Source organism: Coptis chinensis, chromosome 3 (genome assembly GCF_015680905.1).
Source record: "Coptis chinensis isolate HL-2020 chromosome 3, ASM1568090v1, whole genome shotgun sequence".
Lineage (NCBI taxonomy): Eukaryota > Viridiplantae > Streptophyta > Magnoliopsida > Ranunculales > Ranunculaceae > Coptis > Coptis chinensis.
In genome coordinates, this window is record NC_141458.1 from 15,633,523 (window position 1) to 15,655,584 (window position 22,062).

The 22,062-nt window shown below is 37.1% G+C and overlaps 2 protein-coding genes across 2 annotated transcripts; one reads left to right on the plus strand and one right to left on the minus strand.

Annotated features, from left to right (window-relative positions):
• The first annotated feature begins 6,168 nt into the window (after positions 1-6,168).
• On the plus strand, positions 6,169-6,876 carry LOC147508190 (uncharacterized). Its single transcript, XM_086596933.1, has one exon. It carries the CDS (start codon positions 6,169-6,171, stop codon positions 6,874-6,876), a length of 708 nt encoding a protein of 235 aa, XP_086453059.1.
• A 7,689-nt stretch (positions 6,877-14,565) lies between these two features.
• Positions 14,566-15,351, minus strand: LOC147508191 (uncharacterized). Its single transcript, XM_086596934.1, has one exon. The coding sequence runs from the start codon at positions 15,349-15,351 to the stop codon at positions 14,566-14,568; it is 786 nt and encodes a 261-aa protein (XP_086453060.1).
• Between the last annotated feature and the right edge of the window lie 6,711 nt (positions 15,352-22,062).

Here is a 22,062-nt window from a genome sequence, read left to right on the forward strand (position 1 = left end):
AGAGAAGCTATTGCAGCTTCAATTAAGAGACTCTGACATGTGAAAGAGTCTTCTGATACCCATTAATAAATTATGGGTAGTAATACCTCACGTTTAATACCCATGGATGCAGTTATTTTCTAGCAATATTGACATTTCTCCAAACCATATACATTTGAACAGTATACATATTTGTTTCACTTAACCAACCATGATCATAAGTCCACACACCACAAACAAAAACAAAAAATAGCTTCTTCTCATAAAAAATAGGTAAGAGAAAACAATGTACCTGGTTGTTTCTAGGACTTAGCTTATCAGAGTAATTTCTTTCTAGAAGATCCTCTATTCATTTCCATCTTCGACGACACTTCAGACTACTGAATCAAAAATCTTCTGCATTAAACATAGCCGACAAAACACTTTAATTCCAAACCATCAAATTGTAAAGGAATATAAAAAATAAGAAGACATCTAATAACTTGAATACCATGGTTTAGCAACTATGCATATATGCATGATATAAATAAGGAAACAATTCCATCTAGAGTTTCAGAGAGTCTCTAACTTTTCCTAAACACTATAACTAATTACGAAAAAATAATCCCATCTAGAGTTTCACAGAGTCTCTAACTTTTCCTAAACAATGTAGCTAATTACGAAAAAAAATATGAGACAAAAAACTAAATTGCTAAAAACAATAGTTTCCACTGAAAACGATTTTCCTAAAACCCTTTCGATATGATACGTTATCCACAATGAGATTTAAACATTTATTCATAGTTAAGGATTTCAAAAATAACAATTCTGGCCACAATAATTACGACATATTCCAATTAAATTTATAAATTTATAAATTTTCTACAATATATATTCGGCATATATCATTTAGTATATATATATTCGGCGAAATAACGAGATTCAGTTAAAGTGGACGTTAGGCTTAAATAAATTATATACCAAACCAAAACAAATTACATGTGGAAAATTAAATTATACAAAAAAAATATCACAAAATATATAATAGAAAATGAAAAAGAAAATGACGGCAAAACAATAATGACAAATATTTTAAAACATATATAATACTAAATGAAACTAATGTCAAAGAACAATTAATGGGAAACCGAAAATTGGTTGCAAATGCATCGAACTAACTTCAAATAATATTTAACGGGAAATCGGAAATTGGATGCAAATACAAGCATTAAACTAATCTTAAAAAGTAATTAATAGAAAATCGGAATATGGATACATCTGTATTAAACTAACCTCAAAGAATAATTAACGGGAAATGAAAACTTGGATACAAACACATCAAACTAATATAAAAAAATAATTGTCAGGAAATCGGAAATTGGATGCAAATGCATTGAACTAACCCTCAAAGATTAAATTAACAGAAAATCGAAAACTAGATGCAACTGCATTGAACTAACCTCAATGAAAAATTAATTATAAATTGGAAAGATGAAGCAAATGCGTGGAACTAATCTTAAAGAATAATTAACGGAAAATCGAAAATCGGATGCAACTGCACTAAACTAATCTTAAAAAATAAACTGGATGCAAATGCATTGAACTAACTTTAAGAAATAATTAACGGGAAGTTGGAAACTGGATACAAATTCATTGAATTAACCTCAAACAATAATTAACGAGAAATCAGAAACTAGATGCAAATGCAACCTTATCAAATAATAAACGAGAAATCGGAAACTGATTGCAAAAGTATTAAACTAATCTCACAGAATAATTAACGGAAAATCAAAAACTGAATGTAAATGCATTGAACTGACCTCAAAGAACAATTAACAGAGAATTGGAAATTGGATGCAAATGTATTGAAACTAACTGCAAAGAATAATTAATGAGAAATCGGAAACTAGATGCAACCGCATTGAACTAACCTAAAAAAAATAACGGGAATCGAAAATTGGATTCAACTGCATTGAACTAACCTCAAAATATAAATAACGGAAAATCAAAAACTGAATGCAAATGCATTGAACTAACCTCAAAACATAGTTGAATTATATGTTGTGAGAATGTCTCGATAAGTATATAGTTTTGCATTTAAAATTGTGTTTATTTTATGTCTTTCCGTATGATTGGTAACTCCTTGCTATTCAAGTAGCTTCAATATATATGAACTTCGTCTTATTAGGCTATCTCACAAAACTTCAATCAAACTTCTATTATTAAACAACAAAATGATGTTGAAGGGTTTTATCAAATGTGAGTTTTTTTTTTAATGGAGAGTGAGGTTTTCACAATATAAGAAATTTGGAAGAATTATCAATATAATATTAATATATAATAGTTATGCATATTTGCAAATATTTTTTAAAATAATTAATATAACAACACTCGTTCGTAGATAATCTTTACAGATTCCACATAGTGAGTCATGCATAATTTAAAGAATAATTAACGGAAAATCGGGAACTGGATAATCTTTGATGATCCAACATAGTAAATCAAACATAATTTATTTTATTTTGTCATGTTTGCAAGGACACTACAGATGGATCAGAAGAAGTTGGTATTACACACCACATTGGATAATTAAAAGAAAATTGAAAACTGGATTCGAATACATAACTAAGCTCAAAGAGTAACTAACGGGAAATCAAAAACTTTATGCAAATGCAAGAAACTAAACTCAAAAAGTAATTAACTAGAAATTGGAAACTGGATCCAATTGCATTAGACTAACGTCAGAGAATAACTAAACGAAAATTAGAAATTGGATGCAAATCCTTGAAAAATATTTAATGGGAAATCATAAACTGCATGCAAATACATCAAACAAACCTCAAATAATAATTAATGGGAAACCAGAAGCTGGATGCAAATGCATTGAACTAAACTTAAAAAATAATTAACAGAAAATAATAAAACCGAATGCAACTGCATTGAACTAATCTCATAGAATAATTTGTGGGAAATCAAAAACTAAATGCAAATATGCATTGAAATAACCTCAAAGAATAGTTACAGAAAATTAGAAACCGGATGTAATTGTATCGAACTAACCTTAAAGCATAAATAATAAATTGGTTGCAAATACATTGAACTAACCTCAAAAAATAATTAACGGGAAATCGAAAACTGGATGCAAATCATTGAACTAACCTCAAACAATAAATAATGTGAATCGGAAATTGGATGCAACTGTATTCAACTAACCTTAAAATATAAATAACGGAAAATCAAAAACTGGATGCAGATGTATTGAACTAATCTCAAAGAGTAATTAATGAGAGATTGGAACTGTGGTGGTAGGTTAAGAGCCCAAGGAGATCAGCGGGCGGATGCGTCCAAGTCAGTGTAAGATACATAGCCGCGGTTCACAGGATCGAAGCAAAGACAGAGGGTCGCGGTACGTAAACCCTACACGGGGAAAGATGGGGGCCGCGAGATGAAGGGACAGGTGTAAGGCTAGGATGGAGAGAGGGATTGATATAAAGGAAAAGAAGAGAGTGAGAAAAGAAGGAGGAGAATTCACTAGTCTGAAGAGAGAGGACCTAAGAGGAAGAGGTGGCGGCCAAGGTTGAAGAGGGGGAATAGTGCTGTGAGAGGCGGTAGTGTTGGTGAAATAGTGAATAGTGTTTGTATCAATGTTAGGGGTGAAACATATTTGGCGCCGTCTGTGGGGAGAGTAGCATAGAAATGGCACCAAAGAAGGCAGTGGGTAGACCTAAGAAGGTGAGGGTTCAAGAGCCGATGCCGAAAGCATTAATTGAGGAAGGGGAAGAATGAGAGGGGGGCCGAGCGGCGGAAGAAACACGACTGATGCGAGAAGAGATTGAGAGGCTGATAAGAGCCCAAAACTGTAGTTTTAACCCCTTAACCAGCATACTTTTAGACCAATTATGTGAATAATAAGTAAGAGTTAATACTGATTACGTGTTTTTATGTATTTCAGGCTTCAAAGTCCATTATGTGTAGAAATGTGCCACTTTAGCGAGATAAAGGAGCAAAGGTCGGTTGCTAAGGAGTTCCCTGATTAAAGGCCAAGATTCAAGAAGACAAAGCTTTTGTAAAGCTCGGTCAAAAGCTGAACAGTCGACGTGGGCAGAAACAGCATACAAAGTCAGTAGAACTTCCGAAGGCCATATCTTTGGACTCAGACCTCGGAATTGGGCCTACCTTATGTCAAAACGACCAGCTCGGAAAGAGCTTTCCAATGGTTTAAGCCTTGACCCAATCAGAGGAGCAGAAGTGGACAAAAAGTCTGTTTAAGCCAACTGTTGCTGAAGAGGCCTTTTTGGACTGAAAGAATTGGGTTTTGGGCCTGATTTTCTAGCCCAAAACATGGCTCCAAGCCCATGCATGATTTTTGGATCTGAAAGTATAAAAACAAAAGCTTGACTCTTTGTTAATGGTAGATAGTTAGACTTAGATTAGTTAGCCTCCATTAATTAGTTTTAGAACTTAGTTTTAGAATTTCAATTAGTTAATTAATTAGTTTTTCATATCTTGTTTTAGATCTAGTTTCATGTTTAATTAATTACTTTAGAACAAAGTAGATTATTAATTTAGTATTTGAATCATTGTTTTATTATTCATTAGATTAATAAATTAGTGTTCTTGATAATCTAGTTCATTTCCTTTACTTAATTAGTTTAATTCTTAGATTCAATTATTTGTCTTTATTAGTTTAATTCAATTATTGCATGAGTAGTTTCCATTTGAGTTTAAATAAGCAAGTTTCAATCTTTATATCATGTCTTGTTCGAATTTGATTGGGAATGATAGCGTGATGATTCTCGGCTAAACCTCCATTAGAGGGGGTTGAGAAGCCTTGATGAAAGCTTGATTCTGATTATCGTAGAGTCGTCGTAATTTCCTTTCCACTCTAGAAATGATTAGTTCACCATGAGAATGGGTGTAATCGTTCACATGCTAGTTATGAATTGGTAAAAATGCCATGTGTAATTAGGGATTATGAATAGCATTGTTCTCACGGGCGATTCAGATTCGGATTACGACGATTTATCGTCGTTAGTGGATTAAGTTGAGCTAAGGTGGAATCAATCCCCTAACTCCTTATCATAGAATCAACGTAGTATTCCCATAGTTATTTAAATAGTGAACTAGTTGCATCTTGTGGGTAGTTGCATCGTAGTCTAGTTATCATTTCGTAAATCTCTCATTAGACTTAGAGTAGAGTAATTAGACTAGAAAACACAGCATGCGGAAGGACTAGGAGTGGAACGAACTTTCTACTCCACTATATCTCAATAGGATTGAGAGTAGAAATCTTTGATAAATTAGGCACGTAATAAGTTTTAGTTTACTTACGTTTTGAGTTTTATCGTTCATTTCGTAGGTAAACTATCATTTTTACATTTATCAGAGGCTAAGAGAGGAAAATGAGGAGTTGAGAAAAGAAAGAGAGAGGGCGGAGGAAGAAACTGGGGAGGAGCTAAGTGAAGGGTCGGAGAGTGAGAAGTCGGGGGACGAGGAGGAGCATGGACTGACTCTGGTGGAAAACCCAGTGGCTGGGTTAACGGTGGAGTCCAGGGAATGATAAACACTGATCGGGAGGCCAGCAGACGAAGACTCAGATGTCGTCTCCGCAGAATGTGAAGGAAATACAGAGGTTAGCCGGAAGGGTCACGGCTTTGAATAGATTCATTTTCAAGTCATCTGATAAATGCAGACCATTGTACAGGTTGTTAAGGAGCACACCGAATTTTGTGTGGACCGCGGAGTGTGAGGAGGCATTTCAGGAATTGAAAAAAATATTTGGGCAAAGCACCTTTGTTGTCACAACCCGAGACGGGGGAGAAGTTGTACTTGTACTTGGGGGCCACGGAATATGCAGTTAGCTCAGTTCTAGTCTGAGTGGTCGACAAGATGGAGAAACCAGTGTATTTTCAGAGCAAGACATTATTAGACGCAGAAATGCGATACAGTAGAATTGAGAGGTATGCTTTGGCATTAGTTTTCTCCACCTTGAAGCTGAAACCCTATTTTGAGTCACATGTGGTGGTGGTGGTAACGAATTTGCCCCTGAGATAAGCACTGAAGACAGAAACATCTCGCAGAATGTTGAAATGGGTTGTGATGCTGAGTTCCTATGACATATAATATTAGATAAGAACCGCAGAAAAGGTGCAGACAATGGCTGAATTTTTGGCAGAGTTTCCCGTAGAGGATCCCATGTAGGGAGAGGAAATGGTCATGGAACCAGAGAGGGAGGGAGAACCAGACCTCTTAGACCCGTGGGATAAGAGGAATGGATGGAGGGTATTCGCGGATGGGTCGGCTACCGATGCATGCAGCGGCATAGGAGTCGTGTTGGTCACACCTGATAATGACAGAATAGAGCAAACCATGAAACTAGGGTTCACATCATCCAGTAATGAAGCGGAATACGAAGCGGTGATAGCAGGATTGAGAATGGCTGAAGATTTGGGAGTGAAAGAGCTGATAGTATACTCCGATTCAAATTTGGTGGTGTGTCAAGCGAATGGAGGGTTCGCCGCCCGATGCCCCAGGATGGCAAGATATTTGGATGTGCAGCGCAAACAATCTGCAAAATTCATAAAACTCAGGTTCCTTCATTTGGCCCGCGGAGAGAACAGACATGTCGATGCCCTGGCATATGTAGCGGCCGCAATTCCTGGGTCAGAAGAAAGGACAATACGAGTGAGAAGGTTAGAGAGACCGAGTACTGAGGATGCAAGAGAAATTTGTCAGGTCGCGGAAGAGAGTGAGGGTTGGATGGATCCGATTAAGCGTTTCTTAGCAGGAAAGGAAGTCACAGATAAGAAGAAGATGGGAACAGACATCTCAGAGGTATGTTTTGCTAGAGGGAGAGTTATACCGAAAAAACTTCAATGGGCCTCTATTAAAATGCTTGGGTCCGAGGTTATCAAATGAGGTGCTGGCAGAGTTGCATAAAGGAGATTGCGGGAGCCATTCCGCGGGAAGAACTACGACACACCGATTGTTGACACAGGGGTATTTCTGGCCCTATATGAAAAGAGATGTCATAGAATTTGCTAAGAGATGTGACAAATGTCAGAGGTTTGCCAAGCTGATCTTCGCCCCCGCGGAACCATTGCATAACGTCTTAAGCCCATGGCCATTCGCGTGATGTGGGCAATGGATATAGTGGGACCGCTACCCATGGCCGCAAACAGAGATTCATGCTCGCAGCCACTGATTATTTCACGAAATGGGTTGAGGTCATACCCTTGCAATAGGTGAAGGAGGCACAAGTAGTCAAGTTCTTATAGGAGAATATTATCTACAGATTTGGACTGACGTATGCCATCATAGCAGACAATGGAGCTCAATTTATAGGAGCGAAGGTGGCTGGTTTCTTGAAGGCTTATAAGGTGAAACAGGGGTTCTTGGCCCCTTACAATCCCAAGGGCAACGGATAGGCAGAGTCATCCAACAAAACTATTATAAATAACCTTAAGAGGAAGTTGGAAGACAAGAAGGGTGCATGGGCAGATGAGTTGAATCATGTACTTTGGGCCTATCGGACCACACCTCGGACGTCCACCCAAGAGACCCCATTCTCGTTGGCTTATGGTGTGGAGGCCATGATCCCTTCTAAGATGGTGGCAGCTACTACACGAACAAAGGCCGTGGAGGATGGATCAAACTGGAGAATATTGGTAGCGGACCTGAATCTGGTAGAGGAGAGAAGAGACACAGCTTGTATAAAGTTAGAGGAGTATCACCGCCGATTGCAAAGACAATACAATAAGAGGGTCAAACCACGACAATTCCAAGTAGACGACCTTGTGCTCCGATGAGTGACGCCTAGTACCAAGAAGGAGACAGATGGAAAGTTGGGTCCAAATTGGGAGGGACCTTATACTGTGGTAGATATGGGAGGAGCAGGCACCTACAAATTGCGGACACAAGAAGGCAAAGTGATAGAGAAGCCCTGGAATGTGAGGATGTTAAAAAGATTTCACACTTGAATGTAATGAAGATCTAGAGCAAAAGTTTGAGGCTGTATGTAAATATATAATACAATGGCACTTTTGAGAAAAGAATATCATGCGTAAGGGCAGCAGTCCAAAATGAACATAGGGAATGGAATTTAAGTGCAGAGAGAGACAGCGGAGGGGATGAGCCCTTCACTAACACAATGGTGGAGTCGAACTGGGGCAAGATGAGTTGCCCCTACTCGTCTCACAAGACTAGAGAGACCGCAGAGGGGATGAGCCCTTCATTGGTACTAGGCCAGAGGTGAGTTTGGGGCAAGATGAGTGGCCCCTAATCGCTTCAAAAGGCCATGAAGCCCGTGGAGTGGGATGAGCCCTTCATGGATGAGAGGCATACACTACACCTGGGGCATGGAAATCAAGCATGAAGAGAGACCATGGAGGGGATGAGCCCTCCGCAGGTACAAGGCCAGAGTTGAATCTGGGGCAAGACAAGTTGCCCCTACCCGCTTCATGAGAATGTGGAGCCCGCAGAGTGGGATAAGCCCTCCGTGGATGAAAGACATACACTACACATGGGGCAAAGAGAGAGACCTATGAAAAGGACAGCAGAGGGGATGATCCCTTCACTGACATAAGACCAAAAAGAGGGGATGAGCCCTTCATTGACACGAGGCCAAAGTTGGACCTAGGGCAAGATGAGTTGCCCCAGCAAACGTCCTTAGATTACAGAGCTCGTGGACAATGAGGAATGACACATGGGGCAACTCATCTTGCCCCATGTGTAGTGTATGCCTAGGTAGGATGCACCGCCTAACAAAGAGAGGGCAAGAGCCTAATTATAGTTGCTACGATGGATAGGGGATGATGTTTTGCAATTCAAACGATCAGATAAAGTCATGAGATACAAGGCAATATTCACACTGAGCAAAATCAAACATCATGGTCATTAACAAAATGGTAGCAAAGAAAAAAGGCAATCGCAAGACAAAGAGCGAAACAAATAACAGAGTGCGATGGGGTGACATTGTTTTAATACAGTAAGTTTCTAAAGCATTTCTAAAGTGGGATTAGCAATAGGAGCCTCTTTGGTAGTTCCATCAGTGGTGATCGTGATGGGATCAGCATCAGATAGAGCCTCGGTAGATTCATCTGTAGCAACGGGTGTCCCATCAGGGTCCGCCGCCTGGAAGGTGCGGTCTTCGGTCACAGGGGTTTCAGGAGGGACCTCGGAGGTAGGCATTTCTTCCATGGTGATCTCTCGAGATTCAATCACCTGGGATAGCGGGTTGCTCAGGGAGAAGCCTTCCTTCCTGAATAAGTCTCGCATGCTTCTCCTGAATTTTCTTGGCCACCCTCTTGTCAGCCAGTAGTTTGAAGCGGTCGCGGAGTATAACCATGTCTGCGTCATGCTGCTTTACTAGCTCAGTGGTAGTATCCCGATGCTACTAATTAAGGGCATCCAAGGCCTCATGGTATTGTTGAGAGAGGGCATCCAGATTGAGCTAGTGGTGCTAAAGAAGCTCTTCCACAACTCATGTGATTTGGCCCTTGTGATGGGCATATGTGATATGATTGGCCCTTCTGGTGTTTCAGTGAATCTGAATGGCCCTTTTGGCGTAAGTAATTTGATTAGCCCTTCTGGCATTTCAGTGAATCTGAATGGCCTTTCTAGCGTAGCCGAATAGTGGCTTGATTATTCCATTTGCAAAATTAGAATGAGACGCGCGATATTTTATACCGAATAGTGGTAATACTCACATAATGGCTTCCGTGTGAGGGTTACCTGGTATGTGATATCCCGCTTAGGGTAGCTACGCACGGAGTGGTTCATTATATGAGGGGAGGCATGTGGATGTTCATGTTCGGCGTTGGGACGCGATTGTGGTAGCAAGGGAAACTAGGTAAGACATAGAGACGATGTGATTCTAGAGACACTTGAAGAAACTCTAAACAATAATTGTGATGATATATCAAAGTGTATGTTAAATCTATAATAAATGATTGATGGTGGTTGTGAAATTTGGTTCAATGAGATGATTGGAATTAGGTATATGATATGTTTGTTTTATTGTAATTTATGTTGCATTCACAAAGGTTTTGCAGAATGGTGGGTTGAATTGATTATATATGTAGGTGTGACCCACCTTGTGATTTGGCTTACACCAGTGTAAGTATAGAGTAAGTTTTAGTTTGGTTATTCTATTATTAGATACAGTTTATTTAGTACTGTTTGAAGCTAAGGCGCCTCCGTGGAGGAACTAAATGTCTTATTATTATTGAGTTGGAAACTAAGGCGCCTCAGTGGAGGAACTACCTGCCTTAATTATTGTACTTAAGGATGTCGTATTAGTTGTTGGAAGTTAAGGCACCTCGGTGGAGGAATTAACTGCCTTATTTATTGGGTATATATATGTATTAGTATGATTTATATTTTAGGGCTACTCATACCAGCATTGTTTATAATGCTGACCCAATTTGCATGTTTGCTTATCGGGTGTGTTCATTAAATGAACATAGTTGATAAGTCTTGACAGGATTAGTGTTGAAGAAGGTTGGTTGATGCTTGTGGTTTGCGTTAGATTCGCATTCAGGATATGTTTTGTTTTCCCTTAAGGTGTAATAGATTTTAGTTGAGACAAATGTGGTTTTGTATTTTCAATTGTAATTATAATTAAAGAGGGTTGAAAGGAGATTTGTAATTTAATCATATTTGTGAGCTCTTGGGAAATGAAGAGGACTTTTGTTTATCTTAAATTTTTTTATTGGTTTTTAATTATCCGCGTATTTAAACTGATTATGGGTTTTTGGGAGTTGAGAGTGCATCATACCTCGAAAATCGAAGAGTCGGAACAAATATTGTTTTTCCAAATTCTATTGAAATTCGGGGTGTGACACTTAGGTTTGAATTGTTTTTACAATAGCTTCCCCTCATGTAGTTGTCGACCTTCCCCGCCCCTTTGTCATATGTCTTTGACGCTTTTGGATTTTGAAATGGATTGAAGGAGATATAATGTAGATATTAATATTGTTGTGCAGTGTACTTGGGACAAAATTTGTGGTATGTTTGTTCTTACAATTTTATTAGTTTATAGTTGCTATGTTTACCAAGTTTTTTTCTAACATGTCTTCCAGTGACAGTTAAAGTTTAAAGAAAGAAACGAAAAGAGGATTTGAAGATGGAAAGTAAAGATCACAAAGAATGATATGCATAATTGAAAATGATGGAAAATCTTGGATCCTCCTTTTCAACCAACAAGCCAAATGTTTTTAATTTGTCAAATAACAAGCAACTACATACTGCAGCTATTTTTTATCCGCTGGACTTCTTGCAGGTAATGTGGTACACTCTTTGGAGGGAACATCTGGAGACAAGTTTCAATTCAAGGCCCCACGAAGTGACATGTACAACTTTTGTTTCCATAATCCTTATGCAACACCAGAAACTGTATCGTTCTACATACTCGTCGGTCATATCCCAAGTGTATGGCTTAGACAATCTGAGTTGGTTTATGGGAGAATCAGGAGGAAGAATAACTATGCTTGCATGTATTAATTTTTTTGGTTAAAGTCTGTAACCATTCAATAGGTTATATAGACAATCTAGGATCAGGAGAAGGAAGAATACCTATGTTTGCACGTATTAATTCTATTTTGTTAAAAGTATGTAACCATACATTTGTGTGTTAATGCGTGCCATTCGTTTGCATGCTGCCTTTATCTTCTTCGTTTTTACAAATGAGTAATTAAGATTGTACAAATGCCTTTATCTCTTTGTTTGCCGCTTTTATGTTATCATTTTGAGAATGAAATATATATTTATACTCATATATGCTTGCCACTTAATTAGATTGCTTCATAGGTGACGGGGAATTTGAACTCCACCTTATATGAACTCCACCACCAAAAGTGGATTTATAATATGAAAACGGGAAATTAAAAAATGGATGAAACTATATTGACAAAAAACTACATTGAACTAACTTCAAAGAGTAATTAATGGGAAATTATAAAACTTGATGCAAATCATTGAATGAACATCGAATAATAATTAACGGGAAATTCTTGATGCAACCGCTTTAAACAAACCTCAAAAAATAATTTACCGGAAATCGGAAAATAAATGCAAATACATTGAACGAACTAACTAACCTTAAAAAAGAATTAACGGAAAATCAGAAGCTGGATGTAGCTACATTGAACTAACTTCAAAGAATATATACTTAACGGGAAATCGAAAACTGGATGCAACAACATCGAACTAACCTCAAAGAATAATTAACAGGAAATCGAAAACTGGATGCAAATACATCAAACTAACCTCAAAGAATAATTAAAGGAAATCGGCAGTTGGAAGCAAATGCATTGAACTCAGGGGTGGCAGTTTTGTACACGACTCGCTAACCTGACAAGAATCCAACACAAAATTAGCAGGTTCGGATTAAGAAAAAGGTTTTGGGTCATTTAAGGTTGACCCACGAACCCATCAAATAAATGGGCTGGGTTAGGGTCAAATATGTTAACTCGTATAACCCAATTTGTTCTCGGGTCTAATGGGTCGGGTCATCAACCCGTGACCTGTATAACCTGTTTTAAGATAAATTTGCTTATTTTTTGTAAGATCTCATCATCCTAACTACCTAAAATAAACGATTAAAAGGAGAATGATTAGGTCGTCATATTTATTCATTCAATAAAAATATGTTTCATTATTCAATTTTCATTGATATGCAATTGAATTATGGATGGACCAACTTTGGGAAAAAATATGGGTTGGGTTTGGGTTTGAAAAACTCGACACGATTAGTAATTGGGTCGGGTTTGGATTTGCTCTCCTAACACATGACCCAGATATGAGACGACACGAATCCGACCCAACATAACCCATTGCCACCCCTAATTGAACTAACCTCAAGAAATAATTAACCAGAAATCGACAACTGGATGCAAATGCATTGAATAACCTCAAAGAACAATTAAGGGGAAATCGACAGTTGGAAGCAAATGCATTAAATTAACCTTAATTAATAATTAACTAGAAATCGTAAACTGGATGCAAATACATCGAACTAACCTCAAAGAAATAATTAACAAAAAATGAGAAACTTGATACAACTGCATTGAACTAATTTCAAAGAATAATTAGTGAAAAATCAGAAACTAGATGCAAATGCATCGAACTAACCTCAAAGAAGAATTAACGGAAATCGAAAACTCGATGAAAATGCATCAAACTAACCACAAAGAATAATTAACGGGAAAATGAAAACTGGATGTAATTACATTGAACTTTAACAAGAAATTCTAGATGCAACCGCATAGAACAAACCTCAAAGAATAATTAACATAAAATCAGAAAATAAATGCAAATGCATCAAATGAACTAACCTCAAAAAATAATTAATGGGAAATCGAAAACTGGATGTATCTACATTGAACTAGCTTTAAACAATAATTAACCATAAATTAGAAACTTGATGCAAATGCATTGAATTAACCACGAATAATAATTAACGAGAAATTCTTGATGCAACTGCATAAAACAAATCTCAAAAAATAATTAACAGGAAATCGGAAAATAAATGGAAATGCATTGAACGAACTAACCTCAAAGAATAATTAACGGAAAATCAGGAACTGGATGTAACTAAATTGAACTAACTTCAAAGAATATTTAACGAGAAATTAGAAACTGGATGCAACAACATCAAACTAACATCAAAGAATAATTAACGAGAAATCGAAAATGAATGCAAATGCAATGAACTAATATAAAATAATAATTAACGGGATTTGGAAACAGGATGCAAACACAACAAGCTAATCTCCAAGAATAAGTAACGGAAAATCAAAAACTGGATGCAACAACATCGAACTAACCTCAAAAAATAATTAACAGAAAATCTAAAACTGGATGCAAATGTAACCTTAAAGAATAATTAACGGGAAATATGAAACTAAATACAACGACGTTAAACTAACCTCAAAGAATAATTAATAATTAACAAAAAAATTTGAAATTGCATGCAAATGCATTGAACTAACTTCAAAGAATAATTAATGGAAAATCGAAACTGGATGCAAATATATTGAAATATCCTCAGAGAATAATTAATGAGAAATTAGAAACTTGATCCAACTGCATTGAACTGACATCAAAAAACAATTAACAATAAATCAAAAACTGGATGCAAATGGGCATCCAATTAGCCTCAAAGAATAACGGGAATCCGGCAACTTGATGCCAATACATTGAATTAACCTCAAAATATAATTCACGATATATTGAAAATTGGTTGCAACTGCAATAAACTAACCTAAAAAATAAAAGAATAATGGGAAATCAAAAACTTTATGCAAATGCATTAAACTAACTTCAAAGAATAATTAATGGAAAATCGGAAACTGGATGCAAATGTATTGAACTAACTGGAAATAGGAAACTGGATGCAACAACATTGAACTAACCTCAAAAGAATAATTAACAAAAAATTGGAAATTGAATGCAAATGCATTGAACTAACCTCAAAGAATAATTAATGATAAATCGGAAACTAGATATAACTTCTTCTTCTTTTTTTATCAATAAAACAATATTTTATATTAATAATAATGAAGATGTAATGTGAGAGATTCACACTACTAGAAGTACAGATAAATGCTACCCCTCAATCACAGACTCCCATCTAAAAATGAGGTCTTCCAATTTCAAACCTCTAACACTAGGTAAGAAAGACACCCATGCCCACATAAGAGTTTTAGATTTGACAATAAGTTGTTGGACATCCCTAGACTCATCATCAAAAGTTCGACGATTGCGTTCCAACCATATGGACAATGTAATTGCGTGAGCTATAACCTTTGCTAATATCCAACCGGTAGTGGAGATTCTACCATCTGGCTTGCAGTTGAACTGCCCCATCAGACCTTGTGATGCGTCACCACGACACTTAAGAGAATGCATGAAATAATCCCATATTATTTGTGTAATTTCACAATCCATGAACAAGTGTTGAATGGTTTCCTCCTCCTTAGTACACATGACACACCTGTTAACTAGGATTTTGCCTCTCTTTCGAAGATTATCGCACGTCAAGGTCCTCCCCCAGCATAAAGCCCAAACAAAGAATGAAACTTTGGTTGGCACTCTATTATTCCAAACTTTGCTATATGGAAAATTAAGGCCTCCCAATTGCAAAGCTTGTATCCTCTTTTCCTCGATCAACTCGTACATTGACTTCGGAGTAAACGGTTGCACCTTCCCTAACCACTTCCATTTGTCATGATCTTCATTGACCCTTTGAGTAGCAAGCAAATCCAGAAACTCACTGATCTGTAGTAGCTCTCTATCGAACAAATTCCTTCTAAATTTCAGATCCCACGACTGTACACCATTATCCCATATAACATCTTTGAACAAATCCGGACTTGTTACTAGAAATGACATACAAATCTTTGAAATGTTCTTTTAGAGGCAATTGCGAGCACCACTTATTGTCCCGAACATAATTCTTTCTCCGTTTCCAAGCTTGAAACTTAACTCTCTCTCCACCATGTCTTTATGGTTCATGATTTCTTTTCAAAGACTGCATCCATGTGAGTGGTTGACTTTTTTAGTGACCCATCCTGTTCCGACAACTCCATATTTATCCCTGATCACATCTTTCCACAAACCCTCTTCTTCACTACCGAAATGCCAAATCCACTTAGAAAGCAAAGAGGCATTCACATCTTGAATACGTCTAAAACCAAGTCCACCATACTGTTTTGGAAGGCATACTTTTTCCTAAGATATCAAATTATAACGTTGCACTTCATTTGTCGTACCCCAAAGAAAGTCTCTCATCATTTTTTCAAGTAATTCAGCCACCGATACTGGAATAATGAGTAAAGAAAGAAAGTAGATAGGCATACTAGCAAGTGTGGACTTGATAAGGATAATCCAACCTCCTTTTGACAAATATTTGCGCTTCCAAATAGCTAATCTTTTTCTGCATCTTTCAATGACTGGGTTCCACATACTTTTGGCCTTATACCCAGCAACTAACGGTAACCCGAGATATGATGATGGTAATGAACCAGTCCTACAGCCCAAAACCATGGCCAATGCATCTAAATTGGGGATGTCATTCACTCCATATAGGCTAGTCTTACTCAGATTAACATGCAACCCTGAGACCGCGTCAAACCACATAAGGATAACCTTTAAATTGAGCACTTGGTCTTTTCTAGCATCAAAAAAGAAGATAGTATCGTCTGCGTATTGGAGTATGGGAATACCCGGACTTGTAGCTGAAGCTCTAAACCCACTAATCATATCATTGTCTTGAGCTTTGAATACCATCCTTGTTAGTGACTCCGCAACAAGCACGAACAACAATGGGGATAAAGGATCTCCCTGTCGCAGGCCCTTTGTGCTAGTGAAGAATCCTTCAGGGCTGCCATTGACCAGGACTGAAAAATATGATGTAGATAAACATGCTTTGATCCACCATCTCCATTTAATTCCAAAACCATTTCTACCCAGCAAATAGTCAATGAAAGACCAGCTTACACTATCGAATGGTTTCGTAAAATCAATCTTAAAAATCAGTCTAGGATCACCATTCCTTCGACGGGCATCAATAAGTTCATTTGCTATCAAAACCTCATCTTGAATTTGTCGTCCCTCTAAAAATGATCCTTGATATGCCCTAACGAGTTTGTGCATCACAGTCTTAAGCCGAAGTGTTAACATTTTAGCTATGATCTTATACACTCCACCCAGTAAGCTGATAGGTCTGTATTCCACCACTATAGCTGCCCCATCCACTTTCAGAACCAATGTGATAAAAGTAGAATTGAATCTCCAGTTAATAAATGAGTTTTCCTACAGTTCACGGACCACCTCCATGACAGAATCTTTCATAAAGTGCCAGCAACTTTTGTACACTATCATTGCAAATCCATCTGGTCCAGGAAATTTTTCACCTGCTAAAGAGTCGAGAGCCCTTTTGACTTCATCTTTCTCAAAGTTCCTCTCCATCCATACTGTTAGTTCCTCCTCTATACACGGTAACTCTAGCCCATCAATAGTAGGTCTGTCCAAACATTCCTCTTTGTATAGGTTGGAATAATAATCAACAATGTGCTTTTTCATTACCACCTAATCTTTAACCCACTGGCTATCAATTTTTAATTTTGTAATCGAATTGATATGAAAATGATCATTAGCAATCCGATGGAAATAGCCTATGCACCTCTCCTTTTCCTTGTTCCGATCCATTTAGTCTTTGCCCTTGAAAACCAATAAGTTTCTTCCTTGTTCAGCTGTTATTCCAACATCTTGTTTGATTCATCTTTAAGAACTAGTTCCTGGTTAGATAGATCCATTTGTTCCTCTTTTTGTTCCAGCTCACCCAATATTTTATGACATTCCTTAATTTTCAGATCAATTCTACCGAACTTATCCCTATTCCATTCTCGCAATTTGAGTTTCAAATGCTTAAGCTTCTTATTAAAGACGAACCTTGGCTTCCCACAACTATCAGTCTCATTCCACCATCCCTCCATTAACCCAACAATTTCTCGCTTTTCCAGCCACATTAATTCGAATTTAAAGGGACGAGGACCTCTTTCAGCATGACATTTTTCCAAGAGAATAACACGATGTTCAGAAAGATAATACCCTAATGCTTGCTCCCCATGCTCATCAAAATGCTCAATCCACGACGAACTCACCAAGAACCTATCAATTTTGCTTATCTTGGGACATTCATGGTGATTCGAGAATGTGTATTTAGCTCCTGACAGAGTGAAGTCCATCAAACCAAAACTGTCAATAAATTCATTAAACATTCTCATGTCTTTTGAGATTCACCAAAGCGGCCGTTTCTCCTTTCTTCTGAATCTTATACTATTAAAATCCCCTCCTATACACCATGGCAAATCCCACAAACCATTTACATCAGCTAGTTCTTTCCAAAATTGCTCCTTATCTACTGCATCAACTGGCCCATATACACTTGTGAACACCCATTTTAACCCCATTAGATTAGATAGACAAATGAGTGATAAAGAGAAAGCCCCTTTGAGAGTATCATGTACAGTCACTCTATCTGTATCCCATATCACTAACTGTCCCCCTGATCTTCCAAATATCCCGATAGAAGGGATAAAATCCCATGCATGCGCACTTCTCCCCCAAAGATGCGTGATAAATTTCTCATTACATACTTCCTTTTTTGTTTCTTGCAATGCCACAATCATCGGTCTATGCTTACAAATAAGCCTTCTTAATCTACGAGCTTTTTCTTTGTTCATAGATCCCCTCATGTTCCATGTCATGATATTAGTCGACATTAAAAACCGATTTTCCCTTCTCAATAACCTCTGTATTCGTTTTTAGAATCTGCAATTCCATCTCAGCCCTACTGTTGATGGTTTTCAACAGATCCCCTGCACCTTTGCTACCCATAGTGACTCCCAACATTGTACCCAAAGGAATGACGGTGTTAGCAACCCAATTCTCAGATAATTGCATCTCATTAACTCGAGAGACATTATCCGAACTATTTGTTTCATTTTGGTTCAACAAAGAGTCGATAAGCAGCTCTTCATCTTCGGAGTTCTCTTCCTCCACCTCTCCTGAGGATGAAGAAGAAGCCGATCCCCAATTCCTATCATCATCCTCTACTATTTTGTTCCCATCTACACCCCTACCTTCAACATTCGTATCATCCCTGGCCGATTTATTAGCAGTGCAAACAATGAGACTTCACACGCGAAACTGAGTTGGTGATGGTGAAGTCTGGGCTATATTAAGATTAGGCCCACTACAAACCCGACCTGTAACTCCAGAAAATGTATCTGGAATATAGAGTCCATCAGGACTTGTAACAAAAGGTCCAACAGAACCTAAATCTCCTTGGGCCTGTCTTTTGGACACTTGCATCTCCTCTTTGGAACCATTATAGGCCTGTCTATGTGAGCGTCTTTCATCAATTCTACTTCCATGTGAATTTGAATTTTAAATTGCTCGGTGTGTGTTAGTTTGAACCCCAAACCTACTTATACAATGCTCCCATGGGTTTCTATTAATCTAACTCTCTCTACTATTAGTGGCCACCTCAGCATAGGAACGAGTCTGTGTCTCTTGAGTCGACCCAGGATGCAACTCGTCTCCTTCAACAACTAATTTCCCAAAGTGATGATCATCAATTTCAGGCAGCACTCTGATCGGATAGGTAATACCTTCATCAATTAACGATAGAATGTTAGGAATCTTAAGCAGATTGCAATCATCTACTAAGATCTTAACATGAGAGACTTCTCTATAGTCTCCAATCTCTTCCTTGACCTTGTAAAACCTCCCAAAGCTGGAACACAGTTTTCTAAAGACTTCTAAGGACCATAGATGCAATGGGATTCCGAGAAACTCAATCCATCATTTACGTTTGTGCAGCCACGACGAATCAATCGTTTCGATGCCGGACTCAATCCGTGGGGCTTTGAGCAACCTCTCAACTTCCTCTATGGTGGACAGATCCATCATAGCTTTGCGACTATTAACGCATGTCAACTGAGGAAGTTTATGCAGATTGAAGATGTCTTTTAATAGCTCAAGAATTTTCGACCAGTCGACATCAATCCTCTTAGACTCCACCATTAATGCAAAATTTCTGAGTCTATTGGCACGATCTGCATACCCATGTTTCACCACCACTCTTGCTGCACCTCCAACATTCTGTAGTAACACACCAATTGTTGGTATTTGGTGAGTAACCAGGATTGGAGTGGATCTACAAAAAAGGAGTAATGCTTCTTTGAATGTTGACAAGCCAAAGTTCCTCTCCCCTACCGGACAGCAGATTGTAATCACCCTTTCTCGAAACCTTTTCGAAATGAAAAGTAAAGATATGAATAAGCCAGATCTGTTGTTCTTGATCTCAAGCAGTATATCAGTATCATCAAATCTCTTCTTTCCCACAATACCCACTTTAACTTCCTTATTATCAAAAGTCGCAAGCTTGTCAGTATCCACTTACCAAAAACTATTAAAAATTCAACCTTGGTTGAGAAACCCCTAGCCCTCTCGACAACTGTGATCGTCCTCACATTGTTTTTCATGAACTCAAAGGTCTTCCATTCAATCGAGACTATTTTCTTAAGACGTGCATCCATTACCATTTTTCAACAGAGAGCATAGCACCTAAATCAAAAAGATTATAAATGAAACTAGATATAACTGCAATGAACTAACCTCAAAGAATAATTAATGAAAATTTTGAAATTGACCTGGATCCAATCATATTGAACTAACCTCACAAAATAATTAACGAAAAATCGATAACTAGATGCAACTGCATTAAACTAACCTAAAAAAATAATTAACATACAGAAAATTGGCAACTAGTTGCAACTGCATTGAACTAACCTCAAAGAATAATAATTAACTTGAAATAAAAAAAAAATTGATGTAATTGTATTGAACTAATCTCAATGAATAATTAACGGGAAATCAAAAACTGGATGCAAATGTATTGAATTGAACTAACGTTAAAGAATAAATTAACGGGAAGTCAAAAACTATATGCAAATACATTGAACTAACCACAAAGAATAATTAAGGAAAAATTGGAAACTGGATGTCAACTGCATTGAACTAACCTCAAATAATAATTAACGGGAAATCGAAAACTGGATGCACATGCATTGAACTAACGTTAAAGAATAAATTAACAGGAAGTTGAAAACTTGATGCAAATACATTGAACTAACCACAAAGAATAATTAAGAAAAAAATCAGAAATTGGATACAAATGCATTAAACTAACCTCAAAAAGAATAATTATGGAAAATCGGAACACATTTAATTTAGAGTCACTTCCTATTATATTGTTGGGAGGGGTTCAAGATAAATGACATACAATCTCATTCAAGTTTAGTAATAGTTCTGTTACCCAATTTATAAACTTGGTGATGTTGAGTAGCATTAGGATTTTTCTTTCTCTATTTCATAGTTTAATCGAAAAATTCCTTATTTGTGTTTCAAGTTAAGTGTCGGAAGATTCTTGAGGTAGACCTACATTACTATTCTAATTTTGCTAATAATAGAGGTAACTTATTTATTCATTGAAGAGATTTGCATACTGGTATGTATTTATTTTTTTAAAATTATAAATATTTTTATGTGTGTTTTACAATCTGTATTGAAATCTATAGATTTGGTTTTAACAGTTTGTCGGATTGATACGTAGAATGTAGCTAGGGTCGACTTGAAAGAATGATTTTTCTAAACATAATGAATAGTTTGATTCAATATTTGTATATACGTACTGTCGACCGTTTTCTCTTATTAGAATTTTACCATCTAACTTGAGCATTCATAGCCCACTCTTCCATGAGAACTAGGCATTAAAATGAATATCAAACTATCACCACATTATCACATAACCATACTATGCAGAACCACAAGCGTGTTTGTCTCTCTAAGTATGTTTTTTGCCTTCTTAGTTTAGTGGTAGTATGGTTGAGTACGTGTGTGACTTTTAACCACGTGATCGTGGGTTCGACCTTTACAGACGATGCTATTTGCATGAAAGACCGACGTTATTTCCATTAAATTGTACCGATAAAAAATAATAATTACGCGTGATATATCTACCTCTACCATTGAGCCAATTGTTACTTTACTACTTGATATGGACATATCTTCAAGATAACAACTTAATGACAAACCATTGACAGGGTACCATTTGTTCATTGGTGGTAATCCTTTATTATGGAATGTATTCATAGCATTTGAGCGGATGACTACTTATTGTAGAAGTTGTGATATAAGTAACCATAATGTTTCCCATTGTTTTCTATTGACTTTTCAGAAGTAGTTTCAGCTTTTCCATTTTAGTTTTTGTCATTTAGGGTTGGTTCTTAAAGCTAACAATAACGAAAAATAACAACAAATATTGATGTTTCATGGGCTTATCTGGACGCTCTCTCAGCTGAAGGGGTATTGTTTAATGTTTCAGGGGAAATATTGTTTATGAGCAATAGATAAATAGTTGTTATGCAGTTATCTATGGCATTGGATTAGATACTAAAGTATAATTTGTGGGACACTTGATCGTATCAATATGTATAAGACACTTGATTACTAGGACCATTAGATGTAGAATAT